We start from the raw sequence: 17300 nt of genomic DNA, 5'->3' as shown, positions 1-17300 counted from the left end.
TGCCCTGCATTACAACGCACGTTGGTCGAGTCTAGCTTTCGAAGCTCTGTAGAACTGACTTTTGCCCTCATTTTTTACCCCCCGTTCCCCCAGTTTTTGTGTCACCTGTCAAATTGACCAGCAACAAGGCTATATTTTAAAGATATTGAACAGTGTTGGGCCCCTCTAGAAATACCCCTGTGGGATGGTGATCCCCTCTTCACAGGCTCTTTGGGAGATCTATCAGCTAGCCAGTTTGTAGTCTCACGTGGTGAATTGATTGCGTACGTTTTTAAAATCAGAATGTCTTGCAGTGCTAGGGGCAAGGAGGGCATTAACTGTTAAGGTACGAGTTCACACACAAGGTGATGACAAAACCCTAATGCTACCCCATAGAGGGATAGCTCAGTGGTTTGAGCATTGGCCTGCTAAACCTAGGGTTGTGAGTTCAATCCCTGAGGGGGCCATTTAGAGATCAGGGCAAAAATTGGGGATTGGTTCTGCTTTGAGCAGGGGGTTGGACTAGATGACCTCCTGAGGTCCCTTCCAACCCTGATATTCTATGATTTCCTCCTATAGAGATGGCAATAAGAACATCACAGTACCTAGCCTTTCGTTTACAAACGGTGCCATTGTCTCTGGGTCCACCACAATTTCGCACCTGGACTCCTAGTCAGACAGCTCCATAGGACCCTTGCCGTGCGTCAGCACTAATATCGGGAGCAGCTGCTGCGGGTTTACAGAGATCACGCTTCCGCCTTTTTTCCTGCTGCCCGGATGCAATTAACGCGGCCAACGTTGCGTCGGGCAGTTCGCTTCCTGCACTTGAAGCCACTCTCCCTCCCTCCCGACAGAGTGATCCTCCGGGGGCATAGAATCATAGACTATCAGGGTTGGAAGGGACCTCAGGAGGTCATCTAGTCCAACCCCCTGCTCAAAGCAGGACCAGTCCCCAATTTTTGCCCCAGGTCCCTAAATGGCCCCCTCAAGGATTGAGCTCACAACCCTGGGTTTAGCAGGCCAATGCTCAAACCACTGAGCTATCCCTCCCCCCAGAGTGAAGGCCGGCTGGCCATGCTGGGAGAAACCTCCCTGGCGGGTCCAGGTTACTGGGGAGATGTGGGAAGGCTTGAACTGACTGAGAATTTTAGGGGTGTCTAAGGGTGAGTCTGGGGTGATGTGGCCCCATGTCTCAGAGGTATAGGGGGCCCAGCTGGGTGGCAGAGGTGGTAAGGGAATCAAGGTGGTCTGTAGGGAGATCTCCGATGTTTGGGACGTTAGCTGAACAGACACTCTCCAGTGGTTGGATGCTGATGTTAGGAAAATTCAAACCGGAAACAGAGACAACTTCTGAAGTGGGGGGCGAGTAGCCACCGCAACCGATTCTCAAGGGGCAGGATGGGGCGGACTCTCCGCCACACCGGCTCTTCGCAGCGAGAGCGGATGTCTTTCTAAACGCCACGTGCTCGCGAGGGGTTACTCTGGCTAGCGTCAATCCCCTGGCAGGGGAGAACAAATCCCAACACAGCAGGACTCGCTGGCGGAGGTTCTCTGGCTTGTGCGATGCAGGAGGTCAGACTAGATGGTCACGATGGGCCCTCTGGCCTTGAAATCCATCCGTCCATGACCCTGGCGGCCTTGGGAGGAGAAGAGGGGGCTTTTGCAGCCTGCACTGCTGATGTAGCTTGGCTTCTGATACCCTTTCCCCCTTCCCCGCCAATCTGCTTGCTGTATTAAAGCCCATACCCTTTGGCCCGGTCCCGCTCTCAGGACAGGAGCCTTGGGCTCTGGTTGGGGTGCTTGGTGGCCCTTGATAAGCGGGATAGGTGACGTGTGCCCCTCTTTGCCCCCAGCCCGCCAGGGCTTGCTGAGCATGTGGAACGGCTGCGTCAGGCGATGCCGTTAACGGGGCTTGTTCTCTGTTCCGTCTCCAGATCATCAGAAGTTGGAGCGCGAAGCCCGGATTTGCCGTCTCCTGAAGCATTCCAACATCGGTGAGTGCCTGCCGCGAGGAGGGGGTGGGGAGTGCTTGCCGCGGGGCGGGGGAGGGTGACAACCCCCCTAGGAGGGCCAGAGGAGGGGATGGAGGAAGGATGCCTCTCCCCGGGATTTTGGTTGACCTAAAACAACCTGAATTTGACCCAATTTTGCTCATGGTATTGGCACGCCCAAAAATGCATCTTCCGGTGAACGTACTGTTCGCCCCAAAAATGTCACCCAGCTCTAGCCAGATGGGGTAGAAGTAGCAGGCAGTGCAGACACGTCCTTGGGACGCTGGGGGTGCGGGGGGGGATGTCTCTCATTCCCAGAATGCCACTGTGCATGTCGCTCACCACCCTGCCCTCTCCAAAGGCCCAGCCTAGCCGGGGTTTCAGACCTGCTTCCCCCGCCGCCGGCCTCAGCCATTCGGGATCCTCCCCGTCTACCAGAGCTCAGCTGGAGCATCGCGTGCCTGGGACCCTGGCCAGAGCTCGCCTGGGCACCCTGAGGAGTCCTCACCCCAGCCACACTCGCACCCAATGCAGAGAGAGGGGCCACTGAGCCCATGCAAACGGCAGGAGCCCTTTGGCCGCCCCTCTGGCTCAGGGCCTGGGTTTTAGAGCTTCAGCAGAGGTGGAGGCATGCAGGTGGCTGGTCTGGTGGAGTGTGCTGAGACCAGAGGAAGCATGCGGGAGCCGTCCGGCGCCAGGAGAAAGATCTTGCAGGCTGCACGAGTGCTTGCTGCATGCCAGTTTCTTGCTCGTTTAAAGACATCGGCTCAAATGCAGGGAAATCGCTGACGGGGACGCAACCGAGGCTGACCCCGAACAGCCAGGCTGCCTCCTGCCGCACACCATCCCCATGCCTCCGCCCTGCACGGGGCGTGATCCGGGCTCCCCGGGGAGCCATTGCAGCCTGGGGGTGCAGACCCAGGGCCCGGCCCGGCGCTGCATTGCTCATGGCCAAGTTAACAGCCCTATGGAAGAAGGCCACAAGCCCACGCCTGCCCTCAGCTGCTGCTGACAAGGGGGTGATTAAAACAGGAGGTTTTAATCAGCAGAGCACTGGGCAGGTCTTTCCTCCCATGCAAGTGGCCAATTCAAACTTCACCCCCCCACACGCCCCCCCCAGCACCAGAGCGCTCTGGTGATGCCAATTATTTGCATCAGTTCTTGTTCTTTTTTTTTTTTTTTTTAGTTTTCCTCTGCCCCCCCCTTTTGAAGTACATCAGTTGCTATGGCAACCGTGTCCTCACGGCCACCTTCTAGGTGGAGATGGCCACAAGTGCAGGAGAAAATCAGTGTATATAATGGGCTGAAACTGACCCTGGGAGACGTGGGAACGCGAATGGTGGGCACGGGAGGGGGGTGGTGGGGGGCAGGGGGGGTGAGACAGACACACACAAGCTCAGCTAAGGGTACACCACAAATGTTTGTGTCCTGGAACAAATGTTTGGGGTGCGTCTGGACTGGCCTTCACCGCGACTTTAAGGCCGGAAGGGACCATCGCGATCCTCTAGTCGAATCTCCTGCACAGAACCTCGCCCACCCGCCCCTGTAACCGACCCCGAACCTCTGGCTGACTCACGGATGTTCTCAGCTCAGGGTTTCAAGTGACAGAGAGTCCGCCATTTCCACTAGTTTAACCCTGCAAGGGGCCTGTGCCCCATGCTGCAGAGGAAGGCGATTCCCCCCCCAGGGTCTCTCTGCCAGTCTGAACTGGAGGAAATTCCTTCCCCACCCCAAATCTGGCAATCAGTTAGACCCTGAGCACGCGGGCAGGACCCACCAGCCAGACACGTGGGAAAGAATTCACTGGAGTAACTCAGAGCCCTCCCCATCCAGTGTCCCGTCTCCAGCCATTGTGTTAATCGCCCTGAGTTAGCTGGTTATCTCAAGTCAGTAAAAACCATCAGCGTCGACAAGCACCTCGGGGCAAAGAGACGCAATAATAGGGTCCCTGGCTCCTTACGAAGCCCTCAACACCAGCCTGTGTGCAATAGGCCCCTTCAGGGCTGGTGGCGTCTTACGCTCCCGTAAGAGCCACGTGAGGGCCTAGGAAGTTAGGGCATCCCCACATGTGAGTGGCAGCGCCAAGCCGAAGCACTATTCGTTGTATTTCTGGCAGCTGGAACAGCCCTGGATCCAGAGCTGCCTTTCTCACTAGGGACCCTTTCCACTCGTCTGCAGAGCCTTTGCCATGTTGCAGTTACTGCAAAAACCATTCCCACCCCACCTGATCCTCAGTTAACCACATTCTAACATGAAACAGCCCTGAGGCTGGACAAGTTGAAAATACAAGAAAGGGCTCCAAGTAGCCAAAACATCTTCCCTCAGGCCGGAGTCGCTTCCCTTCCCTCCAGAGGAATCGGATTGCTTTTGTTTGGCCGTGGAAGAGTCCCGCTTCTTCCGTGGCCCCGAGCTCTTTGTTAAACCCCTCCTGGTCCGATGGCATCACAAAGGGGCCGGGGAAAGGGGCCCCGTTGAAGTCACTGATCAGGAAAGCTGATGTCGGAGCGCTCCAGCCTCTGCAAGGAGGTATCTGAGCTCCTCTTCAGCCAGCTCTGGAGAGCCCCCGCAGTGCCAGTTACGGGCTCTCACCACTGCCAAGCCCACCGCTGCTCATGTTTCTAACCGGATGCTTCCCCCATTTGTTCCTTTCCCTGGTTTCTCCTGGTTCCGTCTCCCCCGGATCTCATCGAGAGCCTGATTCTGGGCTTAGATTTTTAGGCGCTGAATCAAATTGGGATCTGAATCGCACAGGCCTGGGGCTTCAATGGCAGGAAAAGTGGTTTGCAAAGAAACCGACAAGTTGCCAGTGGAAACGGATTGTCTGGAATGAGCCTCTCCCTGGGCGTCTGTACTCCGGGGCCAGCTGCATCTGTTCTGTTTCTTTTCCCCGGCCCCCTTTTTGCCATCGCTGCCCCAGTCCCCCGCTCAGCCTCTCTTCCCGAGCTCACCCTGCTCCTGTGTGTACGGTTAGTTGTGGTTCTCAGTCCAGTTCCTAAAGGGATGGGCATCCACCTGTCCACACCACCCCAGCAATGGGGCACTAGCCTGCACCCCATCTTTGGGAAGCGTGGCACCCCGTCCATCCGGCAGCCCTGCCCGCAGAGATGAGCTCGGCAAGGCTGCGTGGTGGAACCATAAGGAAGCTGCAGCTAGTGTAATGTGGCTGCTTTGCTTCTTGAGCAGGTCATGGGCAGAGGTTGTAGAAGACCCCTGTGCTCTGAGATGGGCACTGGCTGCTGCTTGGCTTCTGGGGGGAGCCGCCGGGGTCTCTGGTGGGGCATCTGCCTGGGGGATGTCTCTGGAGTGCCTCTGTAGGTAGGATCAGTGGAGGCGCTGGAGGCTGGGGAAGGACCTCACTCCACCAGAGCCTGGATTTGCTAAGCTTTCGGGCCCATGGCAAAGCCCATCTTCTCTTGGGCTGTGGCTCGGGCTGGAGCTGGTACCGAGGGCGGTGATCCACCTAGGCCGCCTGCCCCTAGCAGATAGATCCTTTGTCCTCTATGTACCATAATGCACCACATGCCCTGGCGCTGAGATCTGCCATCGATACTGAATCGCCAGCCTCGGGGCCCCAGGCCTTGGTAACGCCCAGATCTGGGCTTGATGGAAAACCATCCCTGGAGAAGATATTGGCAATGCCCTCTTTGCCCTTGGGGCAGGGAATGGGGGTCAATGATGGCTGGGCAGGCTAGAGGCTGAAATCCCCTCTCCACTCCAGGGCAGTTCTGTCATTATGGCAGGGGGTAGCACTCTCCGAGCTGAGCTCCAGCCTCGGGACTGTCCCTCCATCCCCGTGCCCCAGAACTCAGATTCCCCAGGACTGCCCAAGCATCACCACGGATTCCTGGGCCCAGCTGCTAGTGCCCGATTCCGGAGGGGAGTCCTGGCAGCTCTGCGAGTCTCCGGAAACGTGTCTCGTGGGAGGCATCATCCCGCGACCGAGCGAGAGGCCGGTCCCCAGGGCTCCATCCGGGCACCTGTTCCTAGAGCAAGGCAACAGCTGACGCTTCCCTGGGGCCTGATGTCTCCTCTGTGCTCCATTGCAGTGCGTCTCCACGACAGCATCTCCGAGGAGGGCTTCCACTACCTCATCTTTGATCTGTAAGTAGCTAAAGCGCCACCCTGGGGGTGGGGGGTTCTGGGGCACGCGGCTCTTAATTCGCCGGCAGAACCGGCCGTTGCGTTGTCCATTTGCTGTAACAGGGAATTCAGGACAGCCGTGTCTGGCTGTGTTTTTCCAAGGGTTTGAATTCAGCTCTAGCATAGCTGCACTGCAGCAGCTGTCAGGGCGGGGACTGGTGTGAGGGTGAGATGGGGGTGGGGGCCGGCTATGGCATAGGGCGGAAGGGCCTGGGGAGCTTTTGCCCCGCTGGGCAGGAAGGAGACTCCCGTCTCTCCCCCCAAGGAGGTTTGTCTTTCTCTCTGCTTCTCCTCCTGGGCGGGGGAGGGAAGTTACTGTTCTGATTTACATTGTTGGAGCTCCTACTCCTGGACCAGGACCCCGTCGGGCTAGGCTTGGTCTTAGGAGCTTCCAAGTCTAAGACCAGGGACAGCGGGTGGATACAGGCAGATGGGAGAGGATATGGAAGCGAAAAGGAAGGCTGCGATTTTGTCACGGAGGTCGCGGTAGTCACGGAATCCGTGACTTCCAAAGATCTTCGTGACTTCAGCCCCAACAGCTGGGAGCTCCAGGGGCCCACTGCCTCCCGCAGCAGCAGGGAGCTGTGAGGTACTCCACAGCTCCCAGCCATCTCGGGCAGGGGGGTACCCTGCAGCTCCCGGCCTCTGTGGGGGACCCTGGCAGCTTCTGGGCCACTGCCGCAGAACAGGGGGAGCCCGGTAGCTTCCAGGCCACCGCTGCAGGACAGGGGGACCCCGGCAGCTTCCGGGCCACTGCTGTAGGACAGGGGGATCCCGGCAGCTCCCCATGCTGCGGGGGGTGGGGCAGGGGGATTCCCACAGCTCTCCGCCGCTGGGGAGGGGGCAGGGGGACCCTGCAGCTCCCCTCCGCTGATGGGGGCAGGGGGACCCTGGAGCTCTGAGTCCCCACGGGTGGTGGGGGGCCCCAGAGCTCCCAGCCACCCCGCAGCTGCCCAGTCCTTTCCCATGTTATCATGGATATTTTTAGTAAAAATCAAGGACAGGGCTTCCGTGAATTTTCCGTGACCTGCCCCCGACTTTTACTGAAAATATCCATGGCAAACCTTGGCCTTAGCGATGCGACAGCATTGGTCAGCCGGGCAGGCGGGGTCTCCCACACTGGGGACACATTCGCCGGGAGGCCGACAGAAATCGAGTTTTAAGGAGGGGTCGGAAGGTGGACAAGGAGGTGGCTCTGGGGCTGTTTCAGGGGAGCGTCTCCCAGGCAGGAGGGGCAGCTGGAGAGACGTGTGTGTGAAATGTAACAAGGGGGCTGGCATGACTGGCAGGGCAGAGGCAGGACCGGCGAACGACACAGGAGAGGCAGGTGGGGAGAGGCTGGGCAGGGCCTTGAAAGTAGCTTGTCTGATGCATGGGAGAAAAGGCTCCTCGGCCTGGCCCCCGGCAGGAAGGGCGAGTGGAGCCTAGCCAGGTGACCATGCTTCTTTGTATTGCAGTCGTGCCCACGGGTGCCAGTCAGGATCGGACACAGGAGTCTCTATCCGGAGCAGCCCTGGCCCCTGGTTTCTCGGAGGAGGCCGGGGCTGAGGCCAGGCGTGGCGCACGGGCTTAACTGCCTCTCCCAGCGCTGGTGCCAAGGCAGGCGACCAGCACGAGGCGGTTAGGCCTGGCCCCTTGGCTCCGGGGAGCCCTGGGGCCCGGAGCTTTGTGCCGGGATGGCGCGGCGCATCTGGGGGGTGGCGGAGACCCAGTGTGCTGTGCTCAGCTGCCTCTCGCCTCGTTCCAGATATAGCAGCTGGTGAGCTCATCGCACGGTGCCTCTGACAGCGCCAGGGAAGCAGCAGGTTATATTTAGCTCTCCTCTGAGTCACGGCAGCTCCAGGTTCCCTGGGCTGGACTCGCACAGACCTTGGCGTGTCCCCAGCCTGCAGCGGCAGGGGAATCAAGAGACACGGGTTTGCCCCGGGGCACTGGGGGCTGAGCTCCCCCCAGTCACCTGCTCCCCCCGCGCCGTAGGGCCGGGGCATGAACTCTTCACCTCCGCTGCCAGCCAGGGGTTGGAGGACAGTGAAACGGGAGGGCTGGGGCGGGCCTGCCCTGAGCTAAGGAGGGGGGGGAACGGCGCTCTCCCCCCAGTACTGCATCCCCTGCTAATACCCAGTCAGCACCGTGTCACCGCTCAGCAGGAACAGAGCTCGCTCCTCCTCCCAGCCTTGGCCAGGCCTGGGGTAGCCGGGAACTACCTCCACAGCCAGCGCCCTGCCCCGCCCCCCACAGCGCCCCCTGCTGGGAGAGGCCAGGGCTGGAGTAGCCGGGAGCTCCCCCCAGAGCCAGCGCCCTGCCCCGCCCCCCCCCACAGCACCCCCTGCTGGGAGAGGCTGGAGTAGCCAGGAGCTCCCCCCACTGCCAGCGCCCTGCCCTGCTCCCCGCAGCGCCCCCTGCTGGGAGAGGCCAGGCCTGGAGTAGCTGGGAACTCCCCCCGCAGCCAGAACTGCTGCCCTGCCCCCCACAGCGCCCCCTGCTGGGAGAGGCCGGGGCTGGAGTAGCCGGGAGCTCCCCCCAGAGCCAGCGCTGCTGCCCTGCCCCCCACAGCGCCCCCTGCTGGGAGAGGCCGGGGCTGGAGTAGCCGGGAGCTCCCCCCAGAGCCAGCGCTGCTGCCCTGCCCCCCACAGCACCCCCTGCTGGGAGAGGCCGGGGCTGGAGTAGCCAGGAGCTCCTCCTCCCAGCCAGTACCTCTGCCCTGCCCCCACAGCGCCCCCTGCTGGGAGAGGCCAGAACTGTCCCTGTGATCACACTCTTGTGTTGATTTTTGCCATCCGTTCCATTCAGGAGCGTCGGCTCTTTCAGCCCCTCCTGGCCTGCCATGGCTGTGGACTGAATTTGCGTTGGCTTCCACTGGGGTTTGATTATGAGACAGACCAAAGTGCCCACAAGCCCCGCAGGCGTCGCCGTCGGCGGGCAGGTGCCTGGCCTCCCCGGGAACCCAGCCTGCAAGCTGCCCTGCCCCTCCTCCTGTCCGCAGGAGGCCCGTGGAAAGTCACACCACAAGATGGAGGGGGAGACGCACCTGGGGGACGTCGGGGTGCAGACGGATGCCTGCGGTTCTGTGGTGCGGAGACGTGGGGAGAGATGGCGGAGAAACATGGAGTTGTCTCCCTTCCTGCCACGTGGGAGTTGAGCTCTCTCATGCTGGGGCTGGCGATGAGCTGGGGGAGGCGGGCGGCCGGCTGCCACGTGGGCAGAGTGGACACAGCCAGCATAGGCAGGCAGCAGCAGAGTGCCAGGAAAAGCAGGGCTTGGCGATCGGAGAGGAGCGAAGAAGGATAGGGGGAGTCCAGTGTCCCTTGAAGTGAGGGTGTCCTGGCACTGGGACCTCAGCCAGCCAGAGGGGACTTGAGCCGTGGCAGAGACTGGGGTGGCATGGGGCTCTGTGGGCATCACCAGAGGGGACTTGACTCCTCTTAGCTGCAAGGAGCTTGCTTTGATCAGGCTCCACCCCCATTGCCCAGCCCCTGCCCTGTGGCCCCCACACCTGGCATGCCGCTGGTCCAGGCTGATTATTCTCTCTATAAACACCCCCGGGTAGGGGGAGAGTCACTGGAGCTACAGGCCAAGGGGACTGGACTCGGTGACCCAGGATGCCCTTGCTGCCTGACATCCTATGGTCGTGTCCCTCAGGGAAGGAGCAGGGCTGGCCTCGGCCCGCTGTCACTGACTCGCTGGGCTGGGCACAGCCTGGCAGCAGGGTCCCTGCGTAGGATGGACAATGGAGGAGGCCCAGGCCCTGTCTGCTCTCCCCTGCCCTCTGCCAGGGGCGCAGGGCACAGAGGGGCAGGAAGTGTCAGTGCTCCCTTCTCCATCCTGCGTGCCCCCCACTTGGCACCGGATACCCTTCGCGTCCCTGGGCTTCAAGTCGCCCGCACCGAGGGGCTTCCCAGTCGGCGTCGGGGCTGGGGAGCATGGCGGCTGCAGAAGTGCTGCTGTCGGGAATGCCGGGGCTCCGGGCGCGTGTGCCGTGCAGCCCGCGCTCTTTGCCTTGGTCGTGCTGGTGAGCCGGGGGTGTGCTCTCTGGGAAAGCAGAGGGTGCAGCTCACCGGGGCCTGGCTGCCAGCTGCGGGCGGAGCTGTGGCCTGCGCTGGTTCTCCAGTGCCGGGCTGGCGCCATTCAGCAGGTGCCCCGCGAGGGGTTTGGGTGGGAGCCAGGCACTGGGGCCTGGGCACTGGGAGGGTGAACTCTGCCTCTCTGTGTTTCAGGGTCACTGGTGGGGAGCTCTTCGAAGACATTGTGGCCCGGGAATATTACAGTGAGGCCGATGCCAGGTGAGTGGCAACTCCCCACCCCCCACATCCCCTCCGCCCTCCTCCCCGTCAACATTAACCCATTCATGACCTGGGCAGAGGGGGGGGAACCCCAGAGTTATCGCCAGGTGATAGCCAAGTGCCTATGCCTTTGGCACCATTGTGCCATGTGTCCTGCTGGTCACATCCAGTGCTGGGTCCCTCTCCTGCGGTTCAGTTCCAGGGGCCCCTCAGCCGGCCTGGGCCTGAAAACAAATGCCTACCCCATGCTCCCTGAGGACGAGGAGGAGAGTGGCAGCAACTCTCCCTCCGGGGCCCAGCTGGCTTCTGGGGCGCAGCCAGAGAGGCAGAGGGGTGGTGGGACCCGGGGGGTTCGTGCTTTCCCCTCTGGGTTGTCAGTGGGACGAGTCTGGTCTTAACCTGGTCCCTTAGGGAGCACTCGCGAAGCCACCACCCAGCAGGGCACGGTTGCCAGCCATGCACCGCGGGCCAGGGCTGCTGGAGGGCGGGGCGGAGGTGCGTTGGCACAGCAGCGGGGGGGACGGGGGGGGACGTTCTGGATCAGAACCGAGGGGCTTTGCCTGGGGAAGAGGGCTCAGGACCGGACAAACTACTGGTGAGGCTGGAGAGGCTCCGGCAGAGCTGTGGGGCAGGGCCAGGAGCGGGGCAGGATGTAGGGGCGCTCAGAGTGGGCAGGGGAGCACTGAACTGCAGGACCGGAGTAGGGGTCTGTCCCAGAGAGGGAAGGGGGCAGCGTCCCTCCCTCTGGCCCCAGCCTGGCCGTCGGGCCCCGGCAACTGGGAGGCCACGGACCCTCCCACGAGCAGCTGGAGTCTGTGGGGCTTGTCTCAGCCATCGGGGAGCAGCGGGCACAGAGCAGCCAGCTGGTAGAGAGCGCGGGAGACTGGGAACAAACTGCAGGGACAGGGCGCGTCTGAGGGCAGCCGGCAGGGTTTGGGGGGCATTGCTGACAGGGGCCTGACCTGGTGACCTGATGACTGGTCACGCGTGGGCTCGTCCGGTGACGTGCCCGTTCCTGGTCCCGTCCGACTGGAGCACGCTGGCCCCCTCCCGCCGTGTGCTGGGCCCCCAGCATCTCGCTGTTTGCTGCTTGTCGTCTCTCCAGCCCCCTTGTGAACCGGCGGGGAGGGCGGGGCCCCTGGGCCAGGCAGGCACCGGGACTGTGCCAGAGGAGGTCAGACGCCCATCACGCTTCTCGGGCTCAGACGGGTTCCCAGCCCCAGGGACCTGGCCAAGCTGGGCTCTAGCTAATGACCTCACACGCCACCCCGTCTAGGCTCTGCTGGGGAGACCCGGGCTCATGGCCCCTCTTCATGCAGTTTCATTTCCGTTCCGGGAGTCTGATGCTTTCCCCAGGATGGGGGGTAGCCTAGGATAGCGGGCGGGCATCAGATCAGGATTGAGGGGCCGTGGCAGTGTTATAAGTGTGGGGAGCCCAGGGCTGGGATAGCAGGGGGCTGTGGGTCAGGATTGCGGGGCAGCGGCCGAACTCTGTGTTGGGAGAAACCAGGGCTGAGCTAATGGGGTGGGGGCTGGTGGCAGGTCCCTCTCCATGCAGCTCCCGCTTCCCCCATCCCTGGGCTGTCAGTGGTGGGAGCCCCCTGCCAGGGCAGCCCGTGTGGGGCAGCCTGTTACGGAGTCCCTGGGCGATGCTCTGGAACTGCTCCCCAGGAAGCCAGGCAGGACTCTGGGGAAGTCTCCTCTCTGGGAGCAGCCTGTCTGCAGGACACACAGCTCCCCCGGCTTCCACCTTCCTGGGTCTGACCTCGGAGGATTCAGCATCCTCTGCCCCTCCCTGCGCTTCCCACAGCGAGTCTGTCCTGGCGAGCTCCTGGGGAAGCCAGAGGGTCCTGCCCCCCAACTCCGCAGTCAGACGTGACTCTCAGCCAGCCAGTAAAACAGAAGGTTTATTAGACGACAGGAATATGGTCTAACACAGAGCTTGTAGGTGCAGAGAACAGGACCCCTCAGCTGGGTCCATTTTTGGGGGCTGTGAGCCAGACAACCCCGTCTGCCCTTCACTCCATGTCCCAGCCAGCCCCAAACTGAAACTCCCTCCACCCCCTTCTCCTCTGGGCTTTGTCCCTTTCCCGGGCCAGGAGGTCACCTGATTCCTTTGTTCTCCAGCCCTTTAGCTCTCACTTTGCAGGGGGGAAGGGCCCAGGCCATCAGTTGCCAGGAAACAGGGTGTCGGCCATCCTCTGTGTCCAGACCCCTGCACACACCTGCCCTCTAGGGCTCTGCAACCATCATACACCCCCTTATCCCACCACCTAGATACTTAAGAACTGCCATGGGGAAACCGAGGCACCCCCACACTATTCAGAGGAAACATTAAGAACAGTCCCGCTTTGTCACATCTCTCCCCCCTTCGAAATCGAACTGAGCGGGGTCACTTTAGCCAGTGACCTGGGAAAGTTCGAAGCCACCAACGTTCCCATGGATGCCCCAGCATCTCTCCCTTTCCTTGGTAGGAGTTATAGCAGGCCCTTCCAGTTTCACACCCCCCCTTAGGTCGGGGTGATCGATAGCACTTGCAGGCCACACGTCGGAAGTTTTATGCGGCCCGTGCCCTTTGGCCAACCCAAAACCCCAGGGGGTCAAACTGGGATTGGGTCTTCTCCCCAACAAGCTGGCCAAACACAGCCACTTGGTTATAGGACTGTTTAACTTTCTTAACAGCTTTCACTTCATCTGAGACCTTCTCAAAGCTATCCACACTGGATCCTTCAGCAGGAAAGTCAGTGGATCCATTCACAACAGAAAATTTCTGGCTGTTAGGAACTGAAACTTTCTTGATTAGATCACTTTCACACCCTTCAGTTGCAGTAAACTGCTTGCAAAGACTCCATGAGGATTCCTTTCCCTAGGGCTTTTCTATGCAACAATTCACCCCTCACAGAAATTCTGCCCTTACCCTCTTCACCTAGGGCTTGCTCTAGAGGAACACTTTCCTGAGCAACAACAGACTCTTTCTGGGTCTCCCTTACATCCAGAATTACCTCTGGCCCATCCGGCGGATTCCTACACAATCCCCTTTCAGGCAAACTTACAGACTTCCTAGATAAAAGGTCAGAAGCATTCTCCTTCCCTTTGCCACACACAAGTTCAGGAATCTTTTCCTTCTTGCTACAGGTTTCCACACCCTCAGTAGGTAACACAATCACACACCTTTATGCTCTCCTTGTGCCCTGGCTAGGATCTCTCCCTGATTAGACAGAGTTGCGACACCCTTTCCCAACAACACACTAGCAACAGGCAAAATACAAGCACCAGAATTGTCTGGTCTCTGGGATTTTACATAGACACCAACTGGATGTGACCTAGTTACAGGGCCATTCTCCCGAGCAGACTCAAACTTGGGACCATTCCCTTCCTGGGCTTTAGCTGAATCCAGAACCAACAACTGCACTACCCTCAACCATCAGAGGCTGAAAGGCCCCTTCTGTCTGCTCCACAGACGAAGAAGAGCCGGACACACTTTCTCCTTTCCCAGACACAAAGCTTGGGATCTCTTTCCCCTGGTTCCAGCACACAGGGCTGGTCACAGACAACTGCTTGGAGATCAGGGTAGCTCCCTCCATAGGCAAGTCAATACCCCTGACAGACACAGGCACGTTTCCTTCACTGTCCCAATTCTCCATCCAGCTAACAGGTAAGGTCCAGGGACACTCATCTTCCACTCTCCTCGCCTTCCCACCCTGCTGACTAGACACAGCATCAGCTCACAAGGCTGCCTGGGCTCATCCAGACTTTCCTTACCAACACCTTGCCACTCCCCACAGATCCCCTGCCCTGCCTGTGTCCCCCCCTACTCAGCTGGGGTCTCAGCTCCCCCCTTGCTCAGCGCTGCCCTTGCTGTCCTAGTGGGGTAGGCAGCGAGCTCCCTGCTTTCCTCACTGCATCAGAGCCAGTGTGAGCCCCCTGAGCCCCCCTCTCAGGTGTGCAAGGGGGCGGGGAGCATCTCTCTGTCCCACCCAGCCCCAGGGGTCTGGTTACAGGCAGGCAGGTAGCCTGAGCCTAGCCGATCCTCCCCCCTGCCAGCCAGGTCATCTGCATTTTCACTGACCATTTCCCTCTCCACCGATTGGTTCCCTGGATTCAAATTCAAACCCTTGGCAGTTACCGGAGCAGGGCCTGGATCCTGTCCCAAAGAGACACAGTCACCCCACAACAGGGTCTCACGGCTGGTGTCCTGGAGAACCCCAACGACCAGCCAGCCCCACCCCTCCTGGGTCTGCACAGGGATCTGGGCCATAGGCAGGGTGAGGGGCTTCATCCCTGGGACCCTCACCCAGCTCACACAGCCCCTCAGCATCTGAGGCTGCACCACCCAGGGCCTGACAACAGTTCTCTCTGTCCCAGGATCTCGCCACCCCAGGAATGTCTCCCCATTGACCGTCACCTTCCGCTCCCACTGGAGGTCCGAGGGGCCTGGCCCCAGGAAACTCCACACAGACATATAGGTTGGGACCAGGAGTGGGAGCCTGTCCACCTCCCCACCCATCTGGCTGATGGCGTCTATGGCCTTGGGACCCAGCAAGGGAGCTAGACACCGGGGCTTTTCCGCAGGGTCCCCCTGGTTCAAATCGTCAGCCTGCTCAAAGGCAGTGAGGTGGCATCCACATCCCCCCCTCCTTCACCGGGGCAGCAATTTAGTCTCGAGGTTCCCTGCGGAACTGGCCCCCCGGGGTCTATCCCCACTCACCCCGGGGAGGTCCCCTAGGCCTCTCCACTCCAGCACCGCCAGTTCATGCTGCTGCTGCTTCTGCAGCTCTTTCTCGGGCTCTCGCTGTCTCTCACAGTCCTCTTGCTCTCTCGGACTCAGCTCCAATCCCGTCCGTCTCCGATCCCCGGAGGGGGAACCCGATCGTGAAGACCCCCGTCTGGTCGGGGACAGAAGTCTTGGGGATGCCTGGCTACTACTCCAGCTGCTCCCAGATCCTGTGATAGCCCCATTTGGGGTCAGGAATCTGTTCCTTAGAGCGGTCATCCTCCTCCAGCTGCACTATTGTGATGACAGGAACATGGTCTAAACCTGAGCTTGCAGGTGCAGAGAACCGGACCCCTCAGCTGGGTCCATTTTGGGGGGCAGTGAGCCAGACAACCCCGTCTGCACTTCACTCCATGTCTCCAGCCAGCCCCAAACTGAAACTCCCTCCATCCCCTCCTCCTCTGGCTTTCCCCTTTCCCGGGCCAGGAGGCCACCTGATTCCTTTGTTTTCCAACCCTTTAGCTCTCACCTTGCAAGGGGAAGGGCCCAGGCCATCAGTTGCCAGGAAACAGGGTGTCGGCCATTCTCTGTGTCCAGACCCCTTCACACACCTGCCCTCTAGGGCTCTGCAATGATCATACACCCTTATCCCACCCCCTAGATACTTAAGAACTGCCTAGGGGAAACTGAGGCACCCCCACACTATTCAGAGGAAACATTAAGAACAGTCCCACTTCATCACACAGCCCCATGGGTTAGACCTCTCCCATGGCATCCGGCTACTCAGGCCTGTCCCTGCTGGGTTTGCTGACAGCCGGGGGAGGGGCGACGGGGGACATCCCAGGGGTTTCCAGCTCCCAAGCTCTACCCATTAGTCCCTGCTGCTTCTGTTAAGACTGCTCGTTACGCCAGCATCACAGGGGCCCTGCCCTAGACTCGTAGCCCAGCTTGCTTTGCGGGTGGCGGGGGAGGACGCTCGGAGTTGATTTGTGACCCGGCAGGGCAGGGGGGAGCTGCCCCCGAGAGGCCATTTCTGCAGATTCTCTCCCATCGCCCCTTGTTCACCAGAGAGCTTCCAACCCTGTGCGAGGCCCTGCCCCGCACCCCTGTGGCCTCCCCCTGCCTCGGGGGGCTCCCAGGCTGTATTCTGGCCCTCTGGGCACCCGCCCAAACCCCTAGGGGTGGGGGCCTGCTCCGAGCATTGGGCTGCAGCGAAGGGAGGCAGAATCCAGGCAGGACGTCCCAGTGGCCTCCACCCACTCCCGGTGCTCCCCTGAGGTGCAGCGAGGCCAGGCTGGGATGGAGCCGTGGGACTCTCTCCCTGCGGGGAGCCCAGCTCCTCCCGGTGGGCCCACAGATGGGGCCTTCCCCTTTCCATGTCATGGCTGGAGCGGTGCCTTCCCGCGGCTGCGATCCGGAGAGCACCCCCAGATTCCACCCCCACGCATGCCGAGGGCTCCCCTCCTCTGCCCTGGCCATCGGCGCAGCCCAGTGGAACAGACCAGGAGGCTCTTGGTCCGTATCAAACCAGCCCGATGGGGCGTAATGGGCAGTGTCCGCTCCTGAGAGGCCCAGGACTGGCACGGACAGAGCTGAAGCCAGGGTGCCCAGACTGGCATAGCAGGGAGAGCCACTGGGCCGGACTGAGGTACTTGAGCAGAGCTGTGTGGTACCAGTTAGGAATAGCCGCCGGGGCTGTGGGTTGGGGTTGAGGGGCACTGGCCGAGATGGGGAGCACAGGGCTGGGACAGCAGGGGCTGTGGGTCAGAGTGAGGACACCTTGAACCCGGGGCTCGTCGTCCTTGGTTGGGGGTGGGGGCAGGAGCTGGGTCTAAGTGCTAGGGCTCCACGCAGGACTTGTGGAGCTGGGATTCCTTTCCCCTTACTTAGCACCCGCAGAGCTGGGGGGAGCCAAGGGCTGGGGTAGCAGGAGGTTGTGGGTCAGGAGTGAGGGGCCCGGCAGAGCTGGGGGGAGCCAAGGGCTGGGGTAGCAGGAGGTTGTGGGTCAGGAGTGAGGGTCCCGGCAGAGCTGGGGGGGGGGGGCAGGGCCGGGCTAGCCGGGGGTTGTGGGGCGGGAGTGAGGGGCACCGGCAGAGCTGGGGGGAGGCCAGGGCCGGGCTAGCAGGGGGTTGTGGGTCGGGAGTGAGGGGCACCGGCAGAGCTGGGGGGGAGCTGAGGGCTGGGGTAGCAGGAGGT

The 17300-nt window shown here is 61.0% G+C and overlaps 1 protein-coding gene across 9 annotated transcripts in view; it reads left to right on the top strand.

The window, feature by feature from the left end:
* CAMK2B (calcium/calmodulin dependent protein kinase II beta) overlaps positions 1–17300 on the top strand; it is a 147207-nt gene that overhangs the window by 55625 nt on the left and 74282 nt on the right. For all 9 annotated transcript variants that reach the window (XM_037886476.2, XM_037886475.2, XM_037886473.2 and 6 more), the window contains exons 3-5: positions 1914–1973; positions 6017–6071; positions 10325–10390. In XM_037886476.2, coding sequence (XP_037742404.1) covers positions 1914–1973; positions 6017–6071; positions 10325–10390 — 181 coding nt within the window. The remainder of the gene's footprint in view (positions 1–1913; positions 1974–6016; positions 6072–10324; positions 10391–17300) is intronic.

This window comes from Chelonia mydas, chromosome 26 (genome assembly GCF_015237465.2).
Source record: "Chelonia mydas isolate rCheMyd1 chromosome 26, rCheMyd1.pri.v2, whole genome shotgun sequence".
Lineage (NCBI taxonomy): Eukaryota > Metazoa > Chordata > Testudines > Cheloniidae > Chelonia > Chelonia mydas.
This window is presented reverse-complemented; position numbering and strand designations above follow the sequence as displayed.